At 39.2% G+C, this 27,415-nt stretch overlaps 1 protein-coding gene across 1 annotated transcript in view; it reads left to right on the forward strand.

Moving 5' to 3' along the window:
- The window catches only part of Parp8 (poly(ADP-ribose) polymerase family member 8), a 161,843-nt gene that overhangs the window by 105,683 nt on the left and 28,745 nt on the right, over positions 1 to 27,415 (forward strand). The window contains exons 9-15 of the mRNA XM_057789661.1: positions 6,663 to 6,723; positions 7,142 to 7,232; positions 12,013 to 12,079; positions 20,210 to 20,335; positions 20,798 to 21,356; positions 22,989 to 23,039; positions 23,142 to 23,237. Of these exons, the coding sequence (XP_057645644.1) occupies positions 6,663 to 6,723; positions 7,142 to 7,232; positions 12,013 to 12,079; positions 20,210 to 20,335; positions 20,798 to 21,356; positions 22,989 to 23,039; positions 23,142 to 23,237 (1,051 nt within the window). The remainder of the gene's footprint in view (positions 1 to 6,662; positions 6,724 to 7,141; positions 7,233 to 12,012; positions 12,080 to 20,209; positions 20,336 to 20,797; positions 21,357 to 22,988; positions 23,040 to 23,141; positions 23,238 to 27,415) is intronic.

Genomic DNA, 27,415 nt, shown 5'->3' on the forward strand with positions numbered 1-27,415 from the left:
TCTCAGCTTGTCTCTTTGAGCAATTTATAGCTGTGTTGGATAACAGTCTTGGAAAAGCTTTAATCTTGCCAAGACTTCCTCCCAGTGACTGAGTTTGCATATTTCTTGGCCCATTCACAAACATCTCTCCCACACTGAGCAGAGACACACACAGAGTAGGCATGCAGAGATAGACATGCAAGCTGCGGAGTTTCAGATGTCACAGGAAGGTGTGTGTTTCTTCCTACAGAGCTTCTCAAAGTGTCACTGCCTAGTGGTTGGAAGTAGAAGCAGTTCAATAACAGTAAATGTTTGTTTCTCAAGAACCTTGGGTAGAATTGTGTATATATAAATCTATAGCTTTTTTGACAGTTAATAAGGAAAAATTAGATATTTAAAATGTTTTGATAATAAGTATGCTCACAAATAATCTTGATCAAGTTGTTATAACTATATTAACAGTAAAATGAACAAACTGAGGTTTTTAGAGAAGAAAAGCCAGTATAGTCTAATATTCACTATAGTATACACATTAAATATGTTAGTATATATTTGAATGTCTCATGAGCATTTATTTTTTTGGGGGAGTGGGAGAGCTTATTTCAGCTTACACTTTATAGTCCAACACTGAAGGATGCCAGAACATGACAGCAAAGCAGGAACCTAGAGGCAGGAACTTATGCTGACACCGTGGAGGGCTGCTACCTAATGATTTGTTCCCCATGGCTTGTCATGAACCTTTCATCCTCCCTCCCTCTGTCCCGGCCTCTGTCCCTCCATCCTCTCTGTCTGTCTGTCTGTCTGTCTGTCTGTCTGTCTGTCTGTCTGTCTGTCTGTCTTTGTCGTTATTTTCTTTCTGGATAGTCATGGCTGGTCTCAAACTCACAGAGATCCACCTGCTTTTGCTTCCCAAGTGCTGGGATTAAAAACATGTGCCACCCCTGCCCAGCTAAGGAGCATTTCCTGATTGGTGCCATTAAAAACAAGAAAAGACATTGACCAGTTTCTCACAGTGTCTTCATAAGCTTATGATTATTGACAATCAACATGTCTCCCCTTTTAAAATGCTAGTGATTAGATTCAGGGTCCTGCGCATGCTGGGATACATCATATCACTAAGCTGCTACACCTTCTACCTTGTCCTGGGGCGCTGCAGGTGTCTTGAACCCATTATGAAGCCCAGACAGGGCCGTGGGCTCTTCATTCCTGTCATCGATCCTATTGTATGCAGATATTTTCGGGTAATCAGTATCACCTGTCAGTATTTTAAGAATCACGTAATTTTCAAAATATGTCGACTTCAGGAGAAGGAGCCAGAAATCGGGCTGTGGGTAGAGAGGACCATTATATAGCAGATCTTCCTAGACCTGCCATTCCAGGGTAAACCAACCACATTAAATTATTTCTCTGTAATTTCCCTCATCTCAAAACTAAGGGGGGAATATTCAATTTCAATTTGGCGTGATCTTGTCACAGCAAATAAATTGAGGCTGTACACAAAATTGTTTCATCATAAACTGAGTCCCGCATCCAGAGCGCAGTCACAGTTCGAATTGCTCTCATCCGTCAGCATCCAGTGCGTTTCTGTTGCGGATCTGAGCTGTGGACAGTGATTTGGATACAGAAGTGGTCTTGATAACTAGGTCACTCCATCTGGACAAACTGTAATCACGCTTTGTGTCTCCCAGTGGGAAACATGAAATTACTGGCATTATGTAAAATGGGCATCACCACCAAAACGAGTTTGTATCTGCACAGTGCCATTTGTGAACTCTGAATTCAAAACAAAAAGGTATGTAACCGTTTCCGGATATATGCATGTATAACACGCTAATTGCCTTCTTAAAGTGGTGTGCCAGTGCTCTGCCATGGTGAAGAAGAGGGCCTGTAGCCCAGGATCTCACTTCCTTTAGAAAAAAACAATCATACTAGAACTAGGGAAGAAACTATTGATGGAAAAACTCAAAGAAATCATCCGTGGACTATTAATACTTTTAATATTCACAATGAATGGTTTTAAAATACATGTCATATTCTGATAATGCCTTTCTATTGGGTCCTTTGAGCTACTTACAGAGAATCCACTGTGGATTAGGATTTTGTGTATGTCTGAATCCTTCATCTCTGCCTCTTACCCACACACTTCAAGCTAAGATGTTCTACTAATGCAATTATAAAGAGGAGAGAAAGAGAAGGCATCGTGACAAAGAAGTGGGAAGCAGCAGTCTTGATAAATTGGCTGTTGTGATTATAGGTCACTCTAACCCTTCGAATAAGAGCTAAGTAATCTGTTGACTGTCTCAGATAAGTCATTCCATGCATTTGACGTCATCATTACAGAAATTACTGTTATGAAAAGACAGGTGTGTGGAGCTTTCTTTCTGAGGAAGCATTGTGTCGGCATTTATGATGCAAAAGAACCCAGTGCATCGGAGTGGTTTAACTGGTTCACAGTAGCTTCACTCTTGCAACCGTTTAAATGTGTCATTTTGAAGAGCACCACAGAAAGCACTAATTTGATTGAAGGAGAGAAATAACAAGAAAAAATATACTTTATATGGAAAAGACTGGAATGAGGCTGAGGCAAAACTAATGCCAGGTGTTGGGACTCACACTTGTAATCTCACACTTGGGAATGCTAGGATCAGAAGGCTCCGGAGTTTGAAACCAACCGTGGCGACACAGTAAGACCCTTCTTCTCAAGAAGCATGTTCTCTAATGATGCTGTTAAGAGTTACTTTTGCACATTTTTTTCTGTTTCTAAAACGTAGATTAGTATCACCTTTCTGGTCAGTGGTTAGGTATATGTTTTTATAAAATGTGGAACTTTTTTTATAAAATGAACTCAAAATGGACACTATATTTCTTATACAATAGTCTTTCAGTTTTGTGAGGATGAGGTAGGGGAGGTCTCCAGATCTACTCTTTACTGAGCATTTGAAAAAAAAAAACGTGAAAATTAAGGTGATTTAATAAAACTAGAAATGAGGCAATCAAAAAAGGAAGGTCAAGTGCTTGTTTCCCATTGTTTAACACATTTAGTGTGTGTGTGTGTGTGTGTGTGTGTGTGTGTGTGTGTGTACATACACATAAGAGAGTGTGCCGGTGAGCATTCCCCTGTAGAGGTCTAAGCAACAGCTTGGAGGAGTCGATTCTTTTCTTCCCCCACATGTGTCCTAGGGATCAGTCTCAGGTCAGACTTCGTAGCAAGGATCTTTTCCCACTGAACTGTCTTGCTGGCCCAAAAGAAGTTTTTAACATTAGCATACTGTCGTATAAGTATTTCTTTGTTATTTGTTACTCAGTTGAATTATTTCCAATAATTCCTCTGCATGTCTTGATCCCAGTAAAGTTTTGCATCCATGCCTTGTTATTTTCATAGGATTAACCCTTGTCAATAGAATGGTTATTGCCCAGGGCAATTCTTTCCCCAGAAGCTTCTCTTGAACATACTCGATTATCTGACAGTAGTCAGTTTTCTATTACTGAGGTAGAACACTGTGACCAGGGCGACCGTTTAAACCCTTCGTTTGGGCTTAGTTTTCCAGAGTTCATGATGTAGAATGGAGGCAGCAGGCAGTGACAGCTCACACCTCAAGCCACAGCAAGAGACAGAGCATGAATTCGAAATCACTTCAAACACTGAAAATCCAAACAACAACATACTTTTCCAAAAAAGGCCATAACTGCTAAACTTCCCCAAACAGCATCACCAACTGGGGACCAAATATTCGAATTTCCTAGACTATGGGGGACATCCCCTTCAAACCAACATACATCTTGTAACTGCATTACCAGCTTTTTACATATATGACTCAGATAACCATTTGCTTATGCCCAAGGTCATTAAATTGGGACCACTGAACCTGTTTCTTATCCAACAGAGTAAAAATGGATTTTACTTTTCAAAAGAGTCGCAGAAATGTAGAAGAATGAACAAAACTTCATAGGACAGTGTGTAGCAGAGAATGGGTGTGCATGAAAATTCCTAAAATATTTATTTTCTAACATCACAGAATAAGTTTTCTGTACCTGCTACTCAGAAGCATAAAGAAAATTTATTTATTTTGGTTCTTATTTTTTGTTATATTTGTTGTATAATTCATATGAAATTTGTGATTTTCTTTTATGAAGAACATCGATGATGTGATGATGCTGTTGTTTTTAAAAGTCAATCCCCATGTAAATAATTAGTTGTTAAAATGTTAGCATGAGCTGGGCAGTGGTGGCACATGTCTTTAATCTCAGCACCCAGGAGACAGAGAAAGGAGGATCTACATGAGTTCGAGGTCAGCCTGGTCTACAGAGAGAGTTCCAGGACAGGCTCCAAAGCTACACAGAAAAATCCTGTCTTGAAAAAACAAAAGAGAAAAACTTAAAACGTATTTCCTAAAAAACAAAGATATGTTCCACGGTGTGACATATTTTTGCAGAAGAAAGTGATGAAGTTATTATTTCTACTTTTATACCTCTTAGGTCACAGAAACAAAACTATCAAAAGACCCTGCTAGATTTCTTTACTTATTAATCTATGAAAATTATGTGAATTAAGCCATATGCTCATTCAGTCATAAAATCTCATACCTAGAACCCTGCAAACAGGCCACAGTCATTTTCTCTCTTTTGTACCTAGAACCCTGCAAACATGTCATTTTCTATGTTTGCACTATTAGTGCGTACAAAGCACAGCAATTTCATCGAGTGTCTTTCGTTGTCTACATACTTGACACAGGCTTGGATTTGGGTCTAGATGTCAAACTCCCCATTGACTCTTTAAATGGTTTCGCAGCCTCATATATTCATACAATGAATCTTAGTTATTTTCATGCTCCTTCATTCCCTCCCTCTTCTCCTGGAACCCTTCGCAACAAGCCCTCCTCCTGCACTGATGTCTTTGTGTGTGTGTGTGTCCCACTGAGTTCAGTAAGAGGTGCTTGCCTGAGAATAGGTGAGAGATTATGTGGTGTGGCACCACACTGACTCCTTAATTTTTCATTTACCAACCTTTATTTTTTTTTTACTTCCCTGCTTGTCAATTTCCTCATTAATATTAATGTTAAAGTATTTGTTTCACATGCTTATCATGAGTACCTAATGATATTGTTCATTGCTATTTAATCTAGTATTCATTACAAAGTGGTGGTTATTGACTATTGGGCCAGTTTCATTCTTGTATAAATGACTGACAAATACCTTTATTCACGTACCAGTACTGCCGCAGAGCTGTGATGGGCGTCACTTTATTGCTTTATAAAGCATATTTAAACACAGTGAAAATAGTAAATAGTATCTGTAATGTTTATGTATCCCCCCTCTCTGTCTGACCCCATCTTCCCTCCCCCTCTCTCTTTCCCTCCTTGATTTCCCACATAATCCAGAGTGACCTTGAACTCACTATGTAGCTAAGGTTAACTTTGAACTTATGATCCTGTTGACTTTGCCTCCAGAGTGTTGATTCAGGTATGCAGCACCATTCATGAATTTATGCAGTACCTGGAGGTCAATCCCAAGGTTTCATGTATGTTAGGGAACACTCTCCCAGTTGATCTAAATCACTAGCCATGCTTTGTGAACATTAATTTATCATTCATATATATATGTATATATATATATATGTATGTATATATAATCCTGAGAACATTTTCTACCAGTTATGAGTTCAGTTTAAGTATTATCTATTAATTTCTTTAATTTTGGTTATTTCCATATTTTATCCCTGATTCTCTATTCACAACTTCATAAGAATTAGATGAGTGCATAAAAATATGGACACATATATTAAGAATATTATTTTTGTTTTCTTTTCAATAAATTAAATTAATTGCATAAATTAAAAACCATGCTGTACATAAGTTGGCCTTCATAATGCCTTTATATAATCCAGGGGTAGAATGCACAGGCAGAGTGCTGTTTTAACATATCATTAAAAAAAGAGAGACAAACAAGGGAAAAATAATCCCACACTGGATATTGACTGGAATGCCTTTGTGTGGTTCATATCGTCGTTATTTAGCTGCATGCTGCTGTGTCAGACTTTGGGCTACCTGTACAGAGAACACAGAGCTGTGCATGTAAAAGCACCTGGACCAGTTTCCAAGCCGCCCATGTCCACAACAGAAGAAGAATCCATTAGCATATTTCTTTTATTTGTTCATATCAGAAACTTCTTTCTTCCCTTAAAGTCAGCTCCTTGTCCAGTGAATGGGTGGGGATACTAGAGCAGTCACATGGGGACAATATTATGACTCAGGGAACTGGGACTCTTTGGTACCATGGACCAAGCAACTCTTGAATTTATGTATGCAAATGCATGCATAATATATATCTGTCTTATTGCAAAAATAGACAAAAAAAAGATGACAGTCCAAGTTAGTTTATTCATACACAAGATTTCTAATCTTAAAAGTCAGCAATTAGAGCTGGGCGGTGGTGGCTCACGACTTTACTCCCTGCACTCAGGAGGCAGAGGCAGGCAGATCTCTGTGAGTTCGAGCCTAGCCTGGTCTACAAGAGTTAGTTCCAGGACAGCTAGGGCTGTTACACAGAGAAATACTGTCTTGAAAAACCGAAACAAACTAAAAAGTCAACAATCTGAATTAGTGACTATCTTTCTAATTACAATAACCAGTCACATACTAACTACTAAAGAAAATGAAAGCATTCATCTTAATCTTTGCTTCCAGGGAATATGGAGCTATTGATGACGTAGATATTGATCTGCACATTGATGTCAGCTTTCTGGATGTAAGTGTCAATTTCTATAATATCATCCACACATTTAAAGGGATTTATCTTCATACTTAGACACTCAGCTTTGGGTATTTTTTTTTATCACCATCATGCTCTGCTTTTCTTCAAGTGCTTTATGAAGACTGATCAATGAAGCTGAGATCATACATTTTTTTCATTGTTTTTCCATATATCCTTAACTATCTGTGTTTTAGAGTACTTCATTATATAAGGTCTCAATTTTATTTGTCATACAAAAAAGCAAAAATGAAAGAATACTTTGGCCTCCTTTTTACACATCATTGTTTTTTGAAATAATTTATAGATCCTTACAATTTATGCATTCCATTAGCCTAAGTTTAAAAGTCAAGATTTGTTTTTTATTTTAAGGTTTGAAAGATGTCAAACTCATTGCTTCAATTTTTTTGTGCAGGAGGAGATTGCTGTGGCTTGGGAAGTGATCCGAACAGAACCCATTATCGTCCGATTGCACTGTTCACTGACACAGTATTTAAATGGCCCAGGTTAGTCTCATTTCTCCATTGTTTTTGAGAGTAGGACATTAGTCCATACTCTTCTTTTTATAGTAAAATTCTCTTCAACTTCTTTACTGCTCCTCCATTTAACATAAGAAAGGCCTGGTTTAGTTGATTTTCTCATAATTCTCTCATACACTAGTTAAATTGGGGGCTTGTTCAATTTTTGCTTCCATATCCATCTTAATAGTAAATTTCTAAAACAGTTACGACTTTCTTGTTGAAAACTGGGGAGGAATTGGACTTAAAAGAGACTATTATGTATAATATATGAGAAGAGGTAGAGATATTGTGCTTGAAAGGAGACAACCAATTATTCCAGGGCGAATAATTAGGTTTTATCTTGACTTATGATTTTAATTATTGCAAACAGGTAAAATGGTGAAAAAACTTTGTATTAAATTTTATTCAGAAGGCAATGTTATACTGTTGACAACAATTACATTATTTATTTATTGTTTCGGAATTTCATACTTGTATGCAATGTATTTTGGTCAAATCTACTCCCTTCTACTTCCTTCCTTTCCTCCCCTGATGAGGTTTCCCTCTTAATCTCTCCTTCCACCTCTCCTTTGTTCCTTTCTTTTAAAATTTTCTGAATTCACTTAATGCTGTTGCTAGTTGCTGGTTGCATGGGCCATCAACTGGAGCTTGGGGAGTCTCTCAAATCCCTAAAGAAAACTCACTTTTTCTCTGACAGTAGCCATCAACTGCCAGGATCCCCTGAGCCAGAAGGGGGACAGAGAAAGTCTCTCCCATCCATTCTGATTTTGGTTGGCTCAACTTCGTGCATTTAGTCGCAGCTACTATGAATTCATGTGTGCAATAGGCCTGCCATGTCCAGAAAACACCATCTTCTTCTTGCTGTCTGCATCCAGTACCTCTGTCTCTTAGGGTTTTTCTGCCCACTCTTATGGGATGATCCCTGAGCCTTAGGAGGTGGGAGTTTGATTAAATGAGACTTTATTTCTTTAGGGGTGTATTGTTGCTTTTCTTGGAAGATATCCATATTTATAGTAAAAGGAATCTGTAAAAGTTTGTGACTAATCCAAGATTTAGATTGACCTACTTAACAGTTCTTTTTTGAAAAGTTTTTACTTCTATGTCCTAGAAATGTATGAACAGCGCTAATTTGAAGTATAGTATTTAGTTGGGGCTAATCTTTCTGTGAATAAAAGAAAAGGGACAAGCATTTTACACTTTGAAATTAAAGAGAAATAATTTTTATTGTATGTGCTTTAAACATGAATACATTTATTATGATAATATATGTTACATAGAATTGTTGATCTGTAAGTCCAATTCCTGATTAAAGACGCAAACCCTGTTTTGTTGAAAAGGTTGAACAGTTGTCATTAATAAGCTCTTTTGTTTAAAGCATCTCATTATCGGTGTCTCTACGCCTATGCTTACATGATCAGAGTGTATAGAATGAATTTTTCACCCCCGTTATCCTCTCTCACCTCCCTCACTGTTCTGCTGAAGCCCTTCTTTTGACAACAAACCCTTCCTACTTTGATGTCCCGTGTGTGTCCATGTGTGTCTGTGTATGTGCATGTGCGTGTGTGTATGTGTATGTCTCCCACTGAGATTAATTACGGTTCTTTGGATGAGCATGAGTATGGTGTTATTTACTGGAACATAGGCAACTTATCAGTGGCTACAACACTGAAGGAAACATTAGCGTGCCTCTAGACCAGTGGTTTTCATCCTTTCTAATGCTGCCACCCTTTAATACAGTTCCTCATGTTGTGGTGATGCCCAACCATTAAATTATTTTCATTACTACTTTATAACTGGAATTTTCTACTATTATGGATCATAATGTAAATATATGATATGCAGACAGTTTTAGACAAACCTTGGGGAAGGGTTGTTCGGACCCCAAAAGGGTCTGAAGGGATCATGACCCACAACTTGAGAACACTGTTGTAGAGCCTCAGTGAGGGGAAGACCTTCTGAGCAGGGTCTCAGTCTTACGAGGATCCTTTGCAGCTAGCCACAGCTTTAGTGAGTCCACAAGACCAGTGGTGGCTCTCTTCCCCCATTGCATTCTTTCCATCCCTTTTTGGTTATGTTTCCTGAGCTTTTGGTGTACTGCTATAGGAATTCTGTTTAGGAATGACCACATCACAGGCATTTCTAAAGTTGTGACATTTACCTTTCTTAGAAAAGGATGTTTGTCATAGTTTCTAGTTTTATGTCTTAGTACAGCAGATGTTTGTCATAGTTTCTAGTTTTATGTATTAGTACAGCTGTGCCCTCCTTCCCCCTTCTCTTTTGATGAAGCTTCACTCTTTCAGATGAGTTCATCCACAAGTACTGGCTTGCTTAGTCCGACTTAAGAGTTTATGATATTTTTCAGCTCATTATTACTGGTTTTGAGGAAACTATTAATTTTTTAAAACATTGTTAAAATGTTTTATAAAATGCTTTTAGAGTTAATGAAAATTGCAGATAGGATTGAGGTTCTCTGTGTCCTCCATGCTATTTCCTTGACTATTGTTTATATAATGCATTAAATAGAATTAGGTGCAGTTAATTGCATTCATTTTAACAGTATTAGTCATTTCATCTCTTGAGCTTTGGAATATTTTTAAAGTAACATTGAGAACTGTTTGGTATACTCTAAATTTTTAGGTCATTTAGATGTATTGCTAGAGACTGAGTCAATATTTATTATCTATAGTTTCCTTAAAATTAAATATTTTAATAAAGCATTGATATTTATCATCTAGGTTTTTATGCAATGATTAGGTTTTAAAGTTGGGTTTATTTCTTTTTAGAATTACCTATAATATATTCTGGATAAACATCATCATCAAATGTTGCCATTTTCTCTATGTGGTTTACACACTCTCTACCCAGAAGTGTTTTTATTTTCTAGTGTCTTTGGACCTTGCTACCCTTTAAAACTGGGCCAGTGCCCTTTAGGTTTCTTTCTCTTCTCTTCTTAGTCCCTTTTTATCTGTGAGAAGATTATACCTTTGAAACCTAAGAAAGACACAATGTGTCTGATTTTCTTAATTTTTAAAGATTCATTCTTATTCTATAAATGTTTTGCCAGCATACATGTCTGAGCACCGTGTGCGTGACTGGTGCCTGAAGAGGCCAGAAGAGAGCATTGGATCTCCTGCAGCTGGAGCTACAGACATTTATGAGCTCCTATGTGGGTGCGAGGGACTGAACCCGAGTCCCTTGTTGGAGCAGTAAGCACGTTTTGCTCTTGAGCCATATCTCTAGCTACTCGTGTTCCTTTCCTTTGAAAAAAAAACCCCTGCTTTGAATTTCCAGGATTCCTCTGTTAATACAGTGACGTCTTGTTTGGACACAGGAGACTGGACTGATGTCTTATGGAAGGATTAGACCATATTAAGGATAGAACTGATGGGTGTCTGGGGAATTCAGTGCTCCCAGCCCTGAGCAGGACAGCGTGGGCTGAGGACTGTGGAGCCTGTGTGATCTGAGTGTGGCCTTTAGAAGGGCAGGACTTGCTCTAGTCATCCAACCCTTATTATTCCTGGCACTTTGGTGCTCATGTGGTGTCACTGATTTGTGCACTGATTTTCCTCCCCCGTCATGTCATCACACTGCTCCTCAATTGTCCCTTTCCTCTCTGTACTGTAACATTTCTGCCCTCCCAGGGGATTCTACCAAGAAACATTTTTTTTTTCAATTTGGAAAATTAAATAAAACCCTTGACCTCAAATTCCCTTTCAGCTGGCCCTGAAGTACTGTTTTCTTTCCGGTCAGATTTTATTACTAGAGGGTTTGCTCTGCTCCCTTCGTTTCTTTCCTTTCCTCTCTTAAAATCCACTCAGATCAGATTATGGGGCCATCACTGCACAGACAAATCAATCATGGCTGTAACATGGCTAAACAGTCCCGTGACCAGTTCTGACTACTCATCTTACCTCATCTTCATTGTTAATCTGTTGTTTCCCTTCCTTGAGAGCCTTTAGTGAACGTGCATTCTGGAGTCTCCACCCTCTTGGCTGTCCCTCACAAGGCTTCCTTGCTGGATGCCTGACACCCAGGCATGTGCAGCCTCTTTCCCAGCATTCTCTCCTCCCTGAGAAGTTTGGGTGTTATGATTTTACATATGTGTATATGATGGCTATTTCAGACTTACAGCTTTAATGCGTACCTCTGCTTGAATGCCCTTTATTTTTTATTGCCGTTTTTCACTCTTCTACTTGAATGTCAAATAAACATTTCAAATTTAAAACCCTTAAAATTAAATAATCAATTCCACTTCTCCAAATAAGTATTAATGGCAAGTCGCTAATTTCAAAAATTATTTAGATGTATTCTCACACATGTATGCATGTATGTGTCTATGTATGTATATGCACATGCATCTCATGAAATAATGTACCCCATCAAGAGGATGTAGAGTGAAAATTAAGTCTGTGCTTTATCCTCATCTCCCACTGATTAAAAAGTTGTGTCATATATTAGCATGTTTTATTTATAATTTCAAAACGTTGTCTGAACTGTCCTAAATATGGTTGCTGGAACAATTGCTTATTTTGAGATTACTCGTCATATTTCTATATGGTTCTATTAACATATGCAGATATTTACATTACACAACCTGCTGTGATCTTATATTTAACCCTTGTGTAATTTAAATAATGCTGCCAAGAGGAGTATGTGTACTTTGGATGTGTGTGGGTGCACATGCCCACGCACACAATTAATAACTCAGTCATCTTTTGTGACTGAGTTTCAAGCCAATATTGAACTCTGTTTCCCCTCTTTCCAGTGCCCACGGTCGATGTCTTTCAGATTTCTACAAAAGAGCGATTTGGATTGGGACATCAGCTGAAGAAGTAAGTTTACTGAAGAATTAAAAAAAAAAAAAAAGAATTGCTTTTCAAGGAAATTGAATTTTTATTTTGCTCTTTTTCTCAGTTTTTATTCTTCCACATCTTTTTCAAGTGCGTCCCTGGGGATAGGATATCATCTTGGTACAAAGATCTGGATCTGTGTTTTAGTCCACAGGGCTCCCTTTCCAGATTCCCGGGTATTTCTCACTTCCTGTCCACATGCACTCACCTTTCCACACCCCACCCTATACCCTTCTTGCTCCTGTGGACCTGGTCTTTCTCGTTAATGTGCCCAGCAGAAAGCAAAGGCAGGAGATGGATCAGTGATTGCTGAGCTTTCTCCTGCAGGACTCATTTTGAGCTGGTTTGTTGAAGTTTGTTTTTCTGTCCTGCTGAGCCACTGCCTTTTACAGCTGCCCCTTCCCAATATTCAGTTGGCGGCTTTCACTGCTTATTCTTGTGGCCTGGAGACAGTAGCTGGTTATCCCCCACTGTCTCTGAGCCCGTCCTATATCCCATGCCTTTGCCGTTGAAGCATTCCTTCGTGAGATTTTGTTCTCTTTATTTCTTGGCCCTTTATTAATAGTACCTCAGTTTATCTTTTTATAAATGGACATGGTTCCCCCAAAACATAGTGCGCTTAGAATTCATTTCAGTAAGCAGATACATTCTTTACTATGTCGTCATTAGCATTTATGATCTATCATTTATATAGTCACTAAGATTCTGGCATACTTTGGTATTAATAGACGTGAAGTAGAAATAACTGATGGTAGGTTTGAAAGTGCTGAGAAAAGATAAACCAAGCTTTTGTTTATTGTACTCATAGAATCTCATGGGGTCTTATTAATAGCAGCTTTTTTTTTTTTAAAAAAAAGCTTTAGTTCACTTTTGTTTCTGATTTTTAAGTCCGTTTTACCTAAAACCCTGGGTTTAAAATAAAAAACAGTGGAAAAGGAATCATCCTTGACAGGGCTGAATACAAGGGCAGCACACGTTATGTCTTTGAGTAGAAAAGTGCAGTAGGGAATCACACAGGTCGGAGTTGACTTTTCAGCTTCTCTAAAGTCAGTTTCAAACTGTTATATGTGAGGATGGAGATGTTGGGGCAGGGAGGCTGTGTGCATCCCAAGTACTTGTGGTTTGCCTGGAGGAAATAACTATGCTGTCCACATGATCTCCTTTGCTGTTCTTTCTTGCATAGGGAATGCAGTTCTATATTCAGAGCGAATCTAGATGAGCCTTTGCCTTCCAAAAAAGGATATAAGACTACTCCAGATGAATAGGAGAGCCCTTTCCTTATCTATTGATTTTTAACTCTAAAACATGTCAAAAGATAACGTATTTATTATGTAAATCTACAACATGATGCTTCAAACACACACATTGTGTGATGGTTCACTTTACAAATTAAAACTTTTGTTCACAATACCAAAATACAAATTGGTGTTTTCTGGTAAACCTCATTGTTTTCTTTTAAAAATATCTCTTTAGCAGTGCCTAAAAATTATACACAGCATTTTGACAGCATGTGGTGATTCTGCACAAGTTCAACAGATTTCTTGGGCATCACATCTCTGTGATGAAAATATTCAAAATAAGCTTTTAGAAATACACAAAGTCCCTTACCTATGGTCACACTAGGCAGCGGCACACAGAACTTCCAGTTCCTATCTTTTTGTAAGTGACCACTCAGCGCTCTGACTCCCGGCAGCCCACCTCTATCCTATTCCCCCCCTGACTACCATGCTTTCCCATAATATCAGTGTATTTTCTCTGTGCACAGAAATGAGATCACCATTTTTTAGACCCTCCATAGAAACGAGAGGATGTAGGACTTTTCTTCCTTGCCTGACTTCTGTCACTTAAAATGACCCTCAGATCCATCCATGACTTTGCAAATTGACAAGATTCTTATTTTTTGTGGAATCGTATTTCATTTTTCCCCCCATGCTTCCTTGTTGCTTTCAGCTAGAGCCTGGCTATGTAGCCCAGGCTGGCTTCTCTAGCATCAGTCAGCTTCCCAAGTGCTGTAATTGTAGGTTTGCACCACCACTCCCAGCCGAGCTAGTCACCCCTGATGGGTCCTTAGTTGATTTCTAGTCTAGCTCGCGTCTAATTTGAATAGTGCTGCAGCAGACATGTGCCTGCAGAAATCTCTTCTCTACAGATTTCATTTGTTTGAATAAATGCTAATAGGTGTGCTTGCCAGATAACCTGCTCGATCTATTTTAATAGTTTGAGGAAGCTATAGTCCATCTGCCTGTCTATCCATCCATTCAATCTATCCATCTATCTATCAATCTGTCTTTTTTATTTTTTTTATTTTTTGATGTGTGTGAAAGCATTTTTGTGGAGTTGGTTCTCTTCTTCCAATTTCATGCATGTCCCTGGGTTGTCAGACTTCACAGCAAGCATTTTTACCTGCTGAACCATCTCACCGATTCCCTTACTGGCTGTCTTAGTTTAACCAGCATCATGGGCTCCCTTCTGTGTACATTTCAATCCTCCCTTGTTGTTTTCTATTCTCTGATAAGGACCAGAAATCTGACTGAAAATATTGACATATACCCCAGTTCACTATGGTTGGAATATAACTAATAAGTGCTGTACTTGTCCGAATTTCAGCTTTTAGAATTTGCGAGACTTTTTGAAGGACTATTTATTCTTCCAGATCCATAAACTTGATTTAGTAAGAGCCTGTCAGATCCTGTGCGCTAATGCAGTGGTTTAGTTCCTTGATCAGGATGCAGCCCACGCCTTTCCCTTTCAATTTAATGAATTTTCATTTTCATCATATGTCATCCTTTATTGAGTAATGTTCCAAGAGAAAATACTTTAAAATTTCTTGTGTCAGCTTCCTTTTCCCTGGTGCCGGAAGCCTTATGTGATGTCTGGGCTAGTCCATACCTTAGACCTCTAGGATTGTCCCAGTTTTTATGACACTACACCAAGGTAACTTTGCTGAGATATGAATTATGGATGATTGCATTCGAAGTGGGGGGGGGACTGCTCTTTTAGGCACTCAGTGTTGAGTCTAGATCTGTACACAAATGCAGCGTCAGATCAACCCTTAACTTTTAGGATTCCGTGTATCTAAAGATAAATGGAATTTACAAGGAATGTTTAGCACATTAGACCATGCAATGTTCTCTTTCAAAGACTCACATTGGGGCATCTGTAAATTTTTGTTTTAGATTTAGGGGAGTTTTTCCAACACAATTACTTTTTTGAGGGGTTGAGACAGGGTTTCTCTGTAGCTTTAGAGCCTGTCCTAGAACTAGCTCTTGTAGACCAGGCTGGCCTCGAACTCACAGAGATCCGCCTGCCTCTGCCTCCCAAGTGCTGGGATTAAAGGCGTGCGCTACCACCACCCAGCTCCAACACTTTTATTTCTTTTATTTCTTTCAGTTAGTCTCTGTTTCTTACATGAATCCATGGCTTATCCATCTTGCAGAGGAGCATGGCGGCACCTTTATGTTACGTTACTTTGGCGCTGCTCTCTCTCTCTCTTTTTTAGCTTTCTTTTTACTTATTGTTTGTGTTTCACATCACGCATCTCAGTCCCACTCGTTTCCCATCCCTGTGTATGCACCCTCTGCTCCTGCAGCACCCCACCCCCAATAAAATTTAAGAGCAGAAAGAAAAAAAAAAGAGGGCAAAATCTCGCCTTGGAAGCTGTAGTGTGGCATAGTGAATCATGCAATAAACCCTTTATTCATATATCTCGACTTGCAAGAATTCATTACAGCGAGTCATTGGTCTGGTTCGAGGCCGCTAGTTTCCACTATGCTACAGATACTGGGCCCTCACTAGGACTCCTCTTGATTATCCTGCTGTTGGTCTGTATGGTAGAGATCCTGCAGCTTTGGCTCTGCATGCAGATCACAGATGGGATGGATAATTGAGGTGGGCCAACCTGTAACACTCATTCTGGGCTTGGATAGTTGCAGAATTGGTCAGCCTGCCAGATCTCCCTTGTCCTCACTATCAGGGTAAGCTCTCCAGCATTGCCCTGGGAGTTCACCCCCTTGGGGCTGTGAGTAAGAGGTGGGGCCAAGTCTCCTGCTTCCAGGTCCTCGGGGTTGATCTCCCACACCTGTACCTTCAGGGCCAGCTCTACTGTGTTGCCCTGGTGAGGCACAGTGGCCACTTTCCCATGAGCTGCAGCTGATGAGGGGCAGGACTAGCTCTCCTGCCCTTATGACCTCAGGGCCTGATCTCCCATCTGCTTCAGGCATTTATGGGTGCGTGTGTGTGGGGTGAGGGGACGACAGACATTTCTTTCCCTCCCATGCTGTCACATGACAGGTGAATATTAGGGACAGCTCTCTATGCTCACCATATAGGTGCTGGTTCGCCTTGCCTCTGCCAATGGGGTTGGCTCTATTGTGCTGCCCAGGCAAGGTGCAGGGCCTGCTCTTCCAAGTGTTGCAGCTGGTGCAGGCAGGGGTAACTCTCCTTCCTGCATCAGGCCTTGATGGGGATGTGCATCTCTCCCCTACCCATAGCACCATGTGACAGATGACGAATGGGGACAGCTCTCCCAGACTCACAACTTCGGGGCTGGCTCACCAACACCTCCACCACCCTGTTGTGACATTGCTTTTAAAGCAACTTTTGTGGGGGAGGGGTTGGGGGAAAATGGGGTTGATCAAAACAAGACAAGAATTTTCTTAAATGCATGTCCTAGAATAAACAATTTTCTGCCTGTAGTAGCCCATGAGTATATCCCATGAGTTTGGACAAAGAAACAGCATCTGTAGTTGTAAGCCTGAGAAGTTAAGGAAAGCTGTGTGCTGGGGTTTGCGCTTAGGTGACTGGTATAATATGTAACATGTTCTAGTCATAGGTCTAGCCTGGTGATTAATGTTTTCAAAAACATTGCTTGCTTTTATGAATAAATTTTAGTTATGTAGGGAATTTTTTAATAAGAGCCAGATTATTTTCATGTTTTTGATGAATTTCTCTCATGTATACGATTAAATTTTTTTTGTTTATAAGTGTTTTTGACTAGGGATCTTTAGGTGCCATCTAGCCTAAATAGCGTAATTTAAAATTTCTCATCTCATATTTATGATAATTCGTAAGAAAAAAAATTCAGGTGCGAAGAGCTTATCTTCCTTGAAGCTTATGAAAGGATGCTAGTGTGGAATCTAGGCTATTTATTGCTTAGAGCAATTTTTAGTACGTAAATAACTACATTCAGTGTGTTCCTGTGATCCATTCCTGGTGCTTTGGGGTACTAGGACCAAATGCTTAGTGTGTTTTGCTGCCATTCCAAATACTGACAGATGAGTGACATGTTTAGTCACTTAGTCTTCGTCCTCACGGTAACTCTGTGATGCACACGAACTTTTCATATTTCCTCAGTGATGAACTTGAAGTCCAAAGCACATTAACAGTTTCCTTACCACCAGCCAACAAGAAAATGCTAGAGTCTGAATCTATTTCTAGTTCAAGCCTTTTGATCCATGTGCTGGTCTATCTGTCGCATAAAGACGTGTACCCTTTGTCATGTATGTATTGGCGAACGTACTTGGCATCCAGTGACTGTTGTGTGAATGTCAAGTGAACAGAAAGGCTGAAGAGAAAATATTTAAATAAGATTTCATGGCTGATCTGACAGAGTGGTAATCAAAATGACGGGGTGTCTGCCGTGTATGACTTCATGCCTACTTGATCAAAGTTAAGTTCTGTCCATGGTAAGAAAATAGTGGAGTCTTCTTTGGCTTCAAATACATGTAACTGTTACTACTCTTCAGTGTTGTTATTCTGAAATCCAGAGAAGGGGATATTGGCCTTTATTTACTCTTTTGTCCAGGTGACCCCTGAACCGTTGATCAGAAAGTGGCTGCCACACCAATTGCTTATATTTCCTTCACTTGATGAATACTTAAATATTCTAGTGGCTCTGTGTTAAGAGAAGGTGGTCATTATAGCATGTGTAATCATAGAACAATATGATCACATATATAAATACATGCATATCTGTGATCATTATATACACATACATGTACATACACACATACATATACACACACACATACATATCTGTATGCGTACATCTGCACACACTTTGGATCCGCAGTGACATTAACTGTCTTACAAGAAATAGTTGAATATTTTTTTGCAACCAAGGATAATCAGGAGTTGTTTAAGAGCTACTGATGTTAGGTGGTAAAGCCACACTTTGGAATAACACTGTAACCTGAAAGTGACCTACTATGTCCTTTGGTTCCATTTAGCTTCTCCAGCACACACTTGGTAGCTTTCATAGGTGGCAGGTCACAGGAATAGGAACCTTTTTCATCATAGGAGAAAAAGAATCTAAGTCTAATTAGAACAAAATAGTTTCAATGAGTTTTTTTTTATTAGCAACAAGGAGAAATAATGTTCATGTGATCCAGTACATGCAAATCTTCTTGAAATATGAAGGAAATAAAGTCTTCAGACATGAAATAAAAATGAAATAAAGCAATCCCCTGTTCTTAAGATCCAAGACAAATTTCCTGTGAATTTGGAATCACAGCATCCATCAATGCAGAGTTTATCCTCCTTTTTCTCACAACATCTTCTACCCTAGTGACTCCAAATGATTCGGACCTGACTCTTCTGAACACACTGAAGGTAGCAGAAGAGAGCCCAACAGAGAAGGCAAGGGTGAACTGAGCTAGTGGGGTCCTGAAGGATGTGGAAGAATTTGCTCCTCCTCTACCTAAGAGTCACATCTTCTCCCCGGGCATACACCTTATTTCAGTGTGCGGGATAATAACTATTTTCTGGAACTGAGAAAGCTGCATTTTATTCCCTGGCATAGTATAGCTGATAAACAAAATATTGGTATCAGTTTTCCCTCCCAGAAGCAGTTTGCAGAAGTAGCAAAAGAACAGGACAATCAGGCAAACTTGAAGGGATATTTTTTTGAAAGAAAGTTAAAATGTCAAATGTATTATACATATAATGTGTAATTGTAAAATTTCACATCTACTGAGGGACCAGCACTAAGGCATCCTTCTGTTCTGTGACTTGCAAGGCGGGAGGCATGGCCATAGACTAAGGTCCTTTGCAGATATCATGCTGTTATAGTCCATAGTTGGCTCTCCAGAATTCTTTTCCATGAAGCACCAAAGGAAGCAGATATTGTGGAAAATCCTGACACCAGGAGTTACCAAATTCCAATCTTATGATAATAACTAAAAAAATTTTAGGAATATAGACTTTTAAAAAAAACACACTAGCATATATAGAGGTGATTGGGCTGTGCTTGAAGACCATATATTTTTACATCAAATATTTCTACATACAGTTTTGCAATTTGGTTTTTTATTTCATGAAAATGAAACAACCAAGTGAAAAATTAACTTCACTTTAAAAATTCATGTAAAAGTTACTGATTCTGAAGGCTGCTCCCAGGATTCTTTTTTTTTTAAAATATTTATTTATTTATTATGCATACAATATTCTATCTGTGTGTATGCCTGAAGGCCAGAAGAGGGCGCCAGAACTCATTACAGATGGTTGTGAGCCACCATGTGGTTGCTGGGAATTGAACTCAAGACCTTTGGAAGAGCAGGCAGTGCTCTTAACCACTGAGCCATCTCTCCAGCCCCCAGGATTCTTTTTAAATCTATTATTTCATAAACTCTCTGATAATTTGGGTAATTAGAATATGTCACTATTTTATTTTAATTTATTAATAAGTAAGTTTCTTGATCACTTGTTATGATGTAACTTGTCATAAAAAGCCATGGTAATTTCTTACATTCTGGCTCCTTTAATATGAAAATTCTTACACAACCCTAACTTAGCATTTTACTAATGGTTGTGTTATTTTCCTTTGGTAATGTGTTCTTATCACAATAAATACCTAAGCACTGGTGAGCACAGCATTGACAGGGTGGTAATCCCAGTAAGTAGGAAGACAGAGGTTGTCTGGTCTCTGTGGGCTTGAGGCCAGCTTGGTCTTTGTAGCAAGTTCTAGGTCCGGGCTGCATAGTGAGACCTCGGTTTCAAAGCAAAACAACGAGAACAGCACCCCGAGTTCCCCAAGCTGGCAAACAAGCAAACCCCGGAAGTATTGGTGTAGATGGCGTTGGGACTGTGCTAACAGAGCGGCCTCTGCTTTGACAGGATCATGCAGACGTTCGTTACTCAGCAGTGGAAACAGAGCAAGGAAAAGTCCAGTTGCCTGCATGGTAAGAAGCTGTCAGAGAAGAAGGTGAAGTCGCCTCTGCATTTGTTTTCTACCTTGCGCAGGTTGGTAACAAGCATCTTCATCTTTGTCTGACTGCTCAGCCCTTAGAGCCCCGCTATACCCAGTGCAAAGGATTCTTTCTCGCCTACATGTCTGTTTACTTTATGACTTCCAGCAAAAGACTAAATTACAGGTGTCCTGTCAAAAACATAGGTGTGCTTATTTATTTTTAATCAGTATGGGTAAAGTTTACTAAAGTTAGATTTTGTTTTCGTGTAATGAAAAGAGTCCTCCAAATTTCAGTTCTTCATGGAGTTCTGGGATAGGTCAGAGGGAGGAACCATGCTGGAATCTTCTTGTGTTTGTGAGATGTGGTTTAATTCCAGTGACGCATTCTGCACCCGTCTTTGGTTTGGATCCTAATGGGAGTTGTTGATGAGGTGGCAGCGTATGTACCCTGGTTGAACTGGGGCACTGACGTTAGGTCCAGTTTTCTCCCGTGTTAATTGTTACTCATCTCCAAGGTCGCCCAGCTATCCTCCCCCTGGTTGTGGCAAAAGCAAATCCAAACTGAAATCTGAACAAGACGGCATCTCCAAAACACACAAGCTGTTGCGGAGGACTTGTTCCAGCACTGTCAAAGCTGATGATGTGTGCGCCAAGTCGCACAGGACCTTCGGGCGCTCGCTGTCCAGCGACCCCAGGGCCGAGCAGGCGATGTCCACCCTCAAATCGCACAAACTCTTGGGCCGGCCCTGCCCCACAGCGGGCAAGCAGGAGGACTGCCTCACGCTCAAGTCGCATAAGTTATTGACTCGCTCTTGTTCTGGAGACCCGCGATGTGAGCACAGCAGCAACTTGAAGCCCCACAAACTGCTAAGCAGGTCTTACTCCAGCAATCTCAGAATGGAAGAGTTATATGGGCTGAAAAACCACAAATTGCTCAGCAAGTCTTACTCCGGCGCCCCCAAGTCATCGAAAACCGAGCATTTCAAGGAACCCAACGCAGAGGGCAGGAGGCTCTCGCTTACCTCAGGGCTTATCGGTATTTTAACACCATCATCGTCTTCTTCCCAGCCTCCCGTGCGTAAACACTTCTTTCATCTTGCCTTCTTAAATGTAGCTAAGGGACAGGAAATTTACATGCATTTTTATGAGACCTGGGAGAGGAAAACACAAGATCCATTTAATTTGTTTTGTTTTTAAATTTGCTGTTTTTTTTTTTGGGGGGGGCATATTTTTTGTGTACTGGATATTTACAGCTGGCACAGAACAACAGTTAGCATTGGTTCTGGGGAAAAATGTAATCACTGATTTGCTATCTGGTTTGTGTTCCTACCACTGAATTCTATTAAGAATGGAAGGAATTCAGCTAGATTTACAAAGTTTTTGATCTGTGTTAAGTAGGTTATTTATCGTTTCTTCCACCACATGAGTAGTGGAGGAACACACTTGTCTTATAGTTAAGCATTTTTTTTTTTTTTTTTTTTTGGTTTTTCGAGACAGGGTTTCTCTGTGGCTTTGGAGACCTTCCTGGAACTAGCTCTGTAGACCAGGCTGGTCTCGAACTCACAGAGATCCGCCTGCCTCTGCCTCCCGAGTGCTGGGATTAAAGGCGTGCGCCACCATCACCCGGCTAAGCCTAATATTTTAGTTATATATTAGAAAATTTTGTCTGTGAACATTTGGTTGGTGATAGCATTCAAGAGTTTCACATGAAGATTTTCTTAATGTCCATTTTATGCTAAAGAAGTTCTTTTGGGGGGAAATGGGAGGATGTGGATCCAGTTGATGTCTGCACGGTTGATATTGACTGTGGATCAACCCTACACCAACTTTACCTCTCTAGTGATTGGCACAGCCAGCTTCAGACAACCTTAACTTACACATGTAGTTACATATTCAAAAATGGTTGAAAGGTTTTGTTTACGGTTTTAAATATGTGCATGTTGTGAGTGTCAATTTAATGATTCATATGCTAACCCAGCCGTATGTTAGTTGACAAAACAAGAGGCTGATTTTAGTCATCCTTACGTAGATTTCTCCCTACAATTGATTACAAATACTACTGTAAAATTATACTTTTTATATAATTTGCTTGAGGAAAACTTGACAGTCTTTATAATTTTAATGAATACACTAGACACTCATTTAAAGGTATGCCTTAATGACATGGAGAAAGTTTTGCCTATCAGTTCCACAAAGGAATATTTCCCAAGATAGTTTCACCTCAGAAGGATAATTTCAGATGTTTTGTGAGAGAAAACAGACTTTCCCCCCATGTACTTAGCCTACTAATCGATTTAGTACTGGGCCTTTTGCTAGCTGCTGTTTAATTTTCCTTGGAGGAATCATTGAAGCTGATAGTATTTGAAAATTCTAATGATGGTATGGTCTTTTTCTTTATCACAAATAGAATAAACTAACTTTCTTTTCGTGTAACAATGACAGGTATTTTTACTAAAGGATGAGAACCTAAGAATATCATTTTGTTTAGGCAAATATAGTTGATTTTATATATATATGATATATATCATATAATATAACACATATCATATAACAAAATTAGTCCATAAGGAAGTCTAATATTTTAATATCATAATAGCTGACAATACTCGTGTGATCGTCTGCATTTACTTCTGAAAAAGGGAAAAGCTATCATTTCTATATTCTCCCTAATAAAAAGTTACTTTTTAAAAACTTTGCCTTTTATAGACAAATGGTGCAAAATGCATTCCAATCCGAGACCGCGGCTTCCTGGTGCAGGTATGAGTTAAGATCCTCTGCAGTGGGAGCACCTAGTCCTGGCTGGGTTTTCCTGTCATTCAAGAACCTTACTGGCTTATTTCCTTGTATCGTTTTATTCAGACGATTGAGTTTGCCGAGCAGCGGATCCCTGTGCTGAATGAATACTGTGTGGTTTGTGATGAGCCACACGTGTTTCAGAATGGCCCCATGCTTCGGGTGAGTATCTATTGATGGAATTCCTGCGTTAGCATGGAAGATAAGTGAAAGCATCCCAATATAAAACAAGTAGATGTCGTTTAAATTTAAAATAAATCTACACCTCCCCAGGGCAAACTTTTAATATATGCTAAGTGGTATCATTTAGAAGGAAAGGAGTTAGTATTGCTTCTGGAAGTATCTGTGAAAGAGTAAGTAATTTCTCATTAAATTGTGTTCCTTATGTCTGTCATCTCTGTGTCTATTTTGCCTCTTTTTCTATATTGGCAATAAGTCTCATAAACTGTATATTTATGTTTATTTAATAACACATAGCTTCTGGAAACAGCATTTAATAATGATTAAAAACAAAGATGCCTGATGTGTTTGTTCAAAACCCCCAAATTTAAGTTGTATGGTTGGTATACAGAGAGGTTCCACACAAGTGTGAGCAGACACACAGAAGTCCTGGGAAAGTCAGAAGGGAATCTGAAACTGCCAAGTTAATGCCATAGTTGTCATATCACCAATGAAGTATGAAAATGGAAATCAACGGACATGTGTACTTTGGAGGGTGAATTACCCAATTTAAAAACTGGATTTTTTTTCACAATAATGACTTCATAAAATTTTAATCAAAAATGTTGCCAAAAAGTCAGTTTTTAAGTTGACGTTTATGTACTACTTGGGGTGGTGGGAATGAGAGCTTTTAGGCTCTTAAATTTGAACACCTGGTCCTCAGTTGGTGGTGTATTTGGGGAGCTTATGGAACTTTAGGAGTCAGGGCCTTGCTGGAGGAACTTCGTCACTAGGGGAGGCCTGTTGACATGCCTTCCCTGCCCATCTGGTCTGCTGGAGCAGCAAAATCAACCCTTCCTTCTCTAAGGAGCTTTTGAGCGTGGTATTTCATCTTAGCAGCAGGAAAGTAATTAATACAATTTCTAAGTCACTAATGTGCACAGTTAGGTGATGTTGGATATAATCATGGTTTTAACCGTCATCACTAATTTCAGAATATTTTCATTACCTAAAGAAGAACCCTGAACTGCTAACAGGCCTCTGCACTCTCTCCCTTTTGTGGTGCCATGGAAACCACTTCCTTAAGGTGGCTGATGGGCCAGCTCATGATTAAGAGATAGTCAAGAAAGAATGTTGAGCCCACTCACTGGTTCAGAGATTACATAAGGAAGGCTGGGCTACCAGCCTCTTGGTTAAGAGGTACTTTAGGAAGACTGGCTCATCAGCCCAGTGGTTAAGAGATAATCAACATAGAAAAACAAGTGACTTACTTTTGGCTCATAACCTGGGAGCCCCTAGTCCATAATTAGTTGGTTACATTACTTTGACATATGGTGTGGCCGCGTATGACTGCAGGCAAATGAGATGCAGAACTGCACACCTCCTGTCTCAGGAGCAAGGGAGAACAGAGTAGCTGACATCCCATACGGCCTCTTAAGCACACATACTAATGACCTAGTAATTCGTAATTCCACTCTAGGCCCGCCCCTTAAAGTTTTACCATCTTCCCATTTCTCCTGTTTGAAGGGAGATAAATAGAAAGAACCATTTCTTAAATCCATTAACAGATGCTTTTCTTAATTTAGGCAGTCTTGTGATTTTTTCCTGTATTTCTATTGTATTTACATTTCAGTATATTTTCCTGTAAATTTAAGAGTTACATATATTTTCTTAAGAAATTTTAAACCGTGATTCACTGACCATTGGTTCAGCCCCGTGACCTGTTTCTAGCTGTGATAAATCCCGAAATAAATCCCGAAATGGGTGCCTTATAACACAGCTGGTTGTTTAGGTGACTAAACCACGCTTGGCTTCCATGGATTTCCCAGCCTAAGATCTTTATCTTCCCTGCTTAGATTATTTCTCATATTTTCCTTGAAGTCTGGTTTTCTTAAGATGTTGTAAATGCCCTTTGCGAATCTGCCTTTGAAGTCCTGTAATGTTGGTCCCTGCTTGCACTCTTGTTACTCTGCTCAGTTAGTAGTGCTTTGCTTTTTTTCCGAAATGCACTTAAAGCTACTTAGAAGTATTCCAGCGCTCCCGTTTTCTCTTTGTTACAACGTTTCTAAATGACACTTCCTAGTAAGCTCTGACAAAAACACTAGAATCTGTATAACAGCTTGCAATAACACCCAAGAGTTCATACATACAGTCCAGGATAACTTGACAGTACATTCATTGCTATCAGAAATCCAACCCAAAGCTACAGATAAATCTGTCCTCCTTGAATGCACTAGAGTGTCAGCGTAGTGTGCGTTTTAGAGATGCCTTCAAGTTTTACAGAAAACAGAAAAGTAAGGGGTTGGTGCCTGAAAGCCTCTATTTCCTAGTGCCTTCACCTTGCTACTTTGCTGTTGTGTCTTTCTTGACCCTTCCTTGGGAGCTGCTGACTTCTGCAGAGAAAACAAAACAAAACAAAACAAAACAAAAACCTCCATCTGTGTGAGGTATCGTGGTTATACTCACTGATACTGGCTGTCATTCTGTGTCTGGATTAAGAGGCACTTTTGCCATTTTTCACACCACCATACATGCTGGTAAAGAGTTATAGTCATGGTTGGTTGCCTTTACTGCATCAGGGCTGTGGCGAGGCAATAGGGCAGAAGCATGTGGCACAAGAGGAAGCAAAGAGAGGCAGAGGGAGAGAGGTGTGACCTACTTTTCTAACGCAAGGCCCAGAGACCTTCTTCTCCCAGTCTGCTAGTACTCCCATTTTTCAGCCCTTCTCAACAGTTTGGTCAATTATTAACCACTTAGTTCATTGATCCTTTGATTTGGTTGTATGTCCTTCATCTATTCACCTCCTAAAAGCCTTCCAAATCACCCCCCCCCCTCTTTCTGAACACTGCACCAGAGACCAAGCATCCATCCAGCAGCCAAGCCTGCCTTGCAAGCACACCTCTGCCCTGTGTCATTTCTGCCTCTGTTCATGGGGAGTAAAAATTCCCCCACTCGAACATCTGTCTCAACTGCCAAACACTCAAAGCCTTGCCTGTGAAACTGGAAATCGAGCGAATAAAAGCATAAGGATGTCATTCTTAGCATGTTAACATTTATTCTCATTCTTTCAACGCTATTTTTAAGTCAAGAATTTACACTGATTTCTTTTCTCTTTTTAATTGGAAATACTTCAGCAGTATTTTAACATTTTTGATCCACTAAATGTATAAAATGCTATATGACATACTACAGACAATCCTTATTAAATATTTTAGTATTATTATTCAGAACTTTTATATGCATTGACATAAAGCTACTGTGAGGACAGCTGGAGTAATTTAATTTACTTTGTTTACCACTAAAAAATAGCTCTCCATTCCTAAAGGCAATGTTTATAGTGTTGTCCAACTTTCTTACCAACTTCTGGAGGTGGCTGTTATTTTCTTTCCCGTTTTCCATATTTGAAAACAGCTGCATATAAGCTCCAGGGTCAACGAGATCCAGTTGTGTGTTTTATACACTGGGATTACATGAAATATTTAGTTTGAACAAAAAGATCATAGCAGACGTGTTTGAAAACCGTTCCCAACACCACGCTTTACTCTCTACATAAATGCAGAGCAAAATCCTCCTGAGTTGTAACATTTCTATTCTCAGTAAAGGGTAATTTAAATTCATTGAAAACACAAATTTCTTAAAATACAGTTAGGTTCTAAAATATTCTTTGAGGCTTAGAAACAGTTTTTAAAATACGTTTTTATTGCTCACATTTAAATTCTTTTGATTCAAAAAATTTAAATGTATTCATCTTAGCTGAAAGATCTACAATAAATCATATTTTAAGTACACATATAAAAGTTTTCATGCCTTTAAGTTGGTAAATAATGGATATCATGTAGTAAATAAATACATGTTGCCAATAGAGGGACTTGCTATGGTTTTATAATCTAAATTGTAGGGAGTTGATTTCTCCAAGACAACACACAGTTATTAAATCTTAGCCTCCCATACTAAAACAAAGAAAAATATTAGTAATTAGACTTGATTATATGATTTCTATGAAAGAATGTGAAATATACTCATTATTACACTGAAATCTTCATAAATGCTAAGTGGTTATGTAGAGTTTAGAACTGAGACTGCGTTTTCTGTGTAACTGTTCATCATGACAGTTTTTTTCATGAGGAGTACACAAGAATCGCTTCAGAGTAGGAAGAAGGTAGTCTACAGTGTAACTCTTT

Source organism: Chionomys nivalis, chromosome 15 (assembly GCF_950005125.1).
Source record: "Chionomys nivalis chromosome 15, mChiNiv1.1, whole genome shotgun sequence".
Lineage (NCBI taxonomy): Eukaryota > Metazoa > Chordata > Mammalia > Rodentia > Cricetidae > Chionomys > Chionomys nivalis.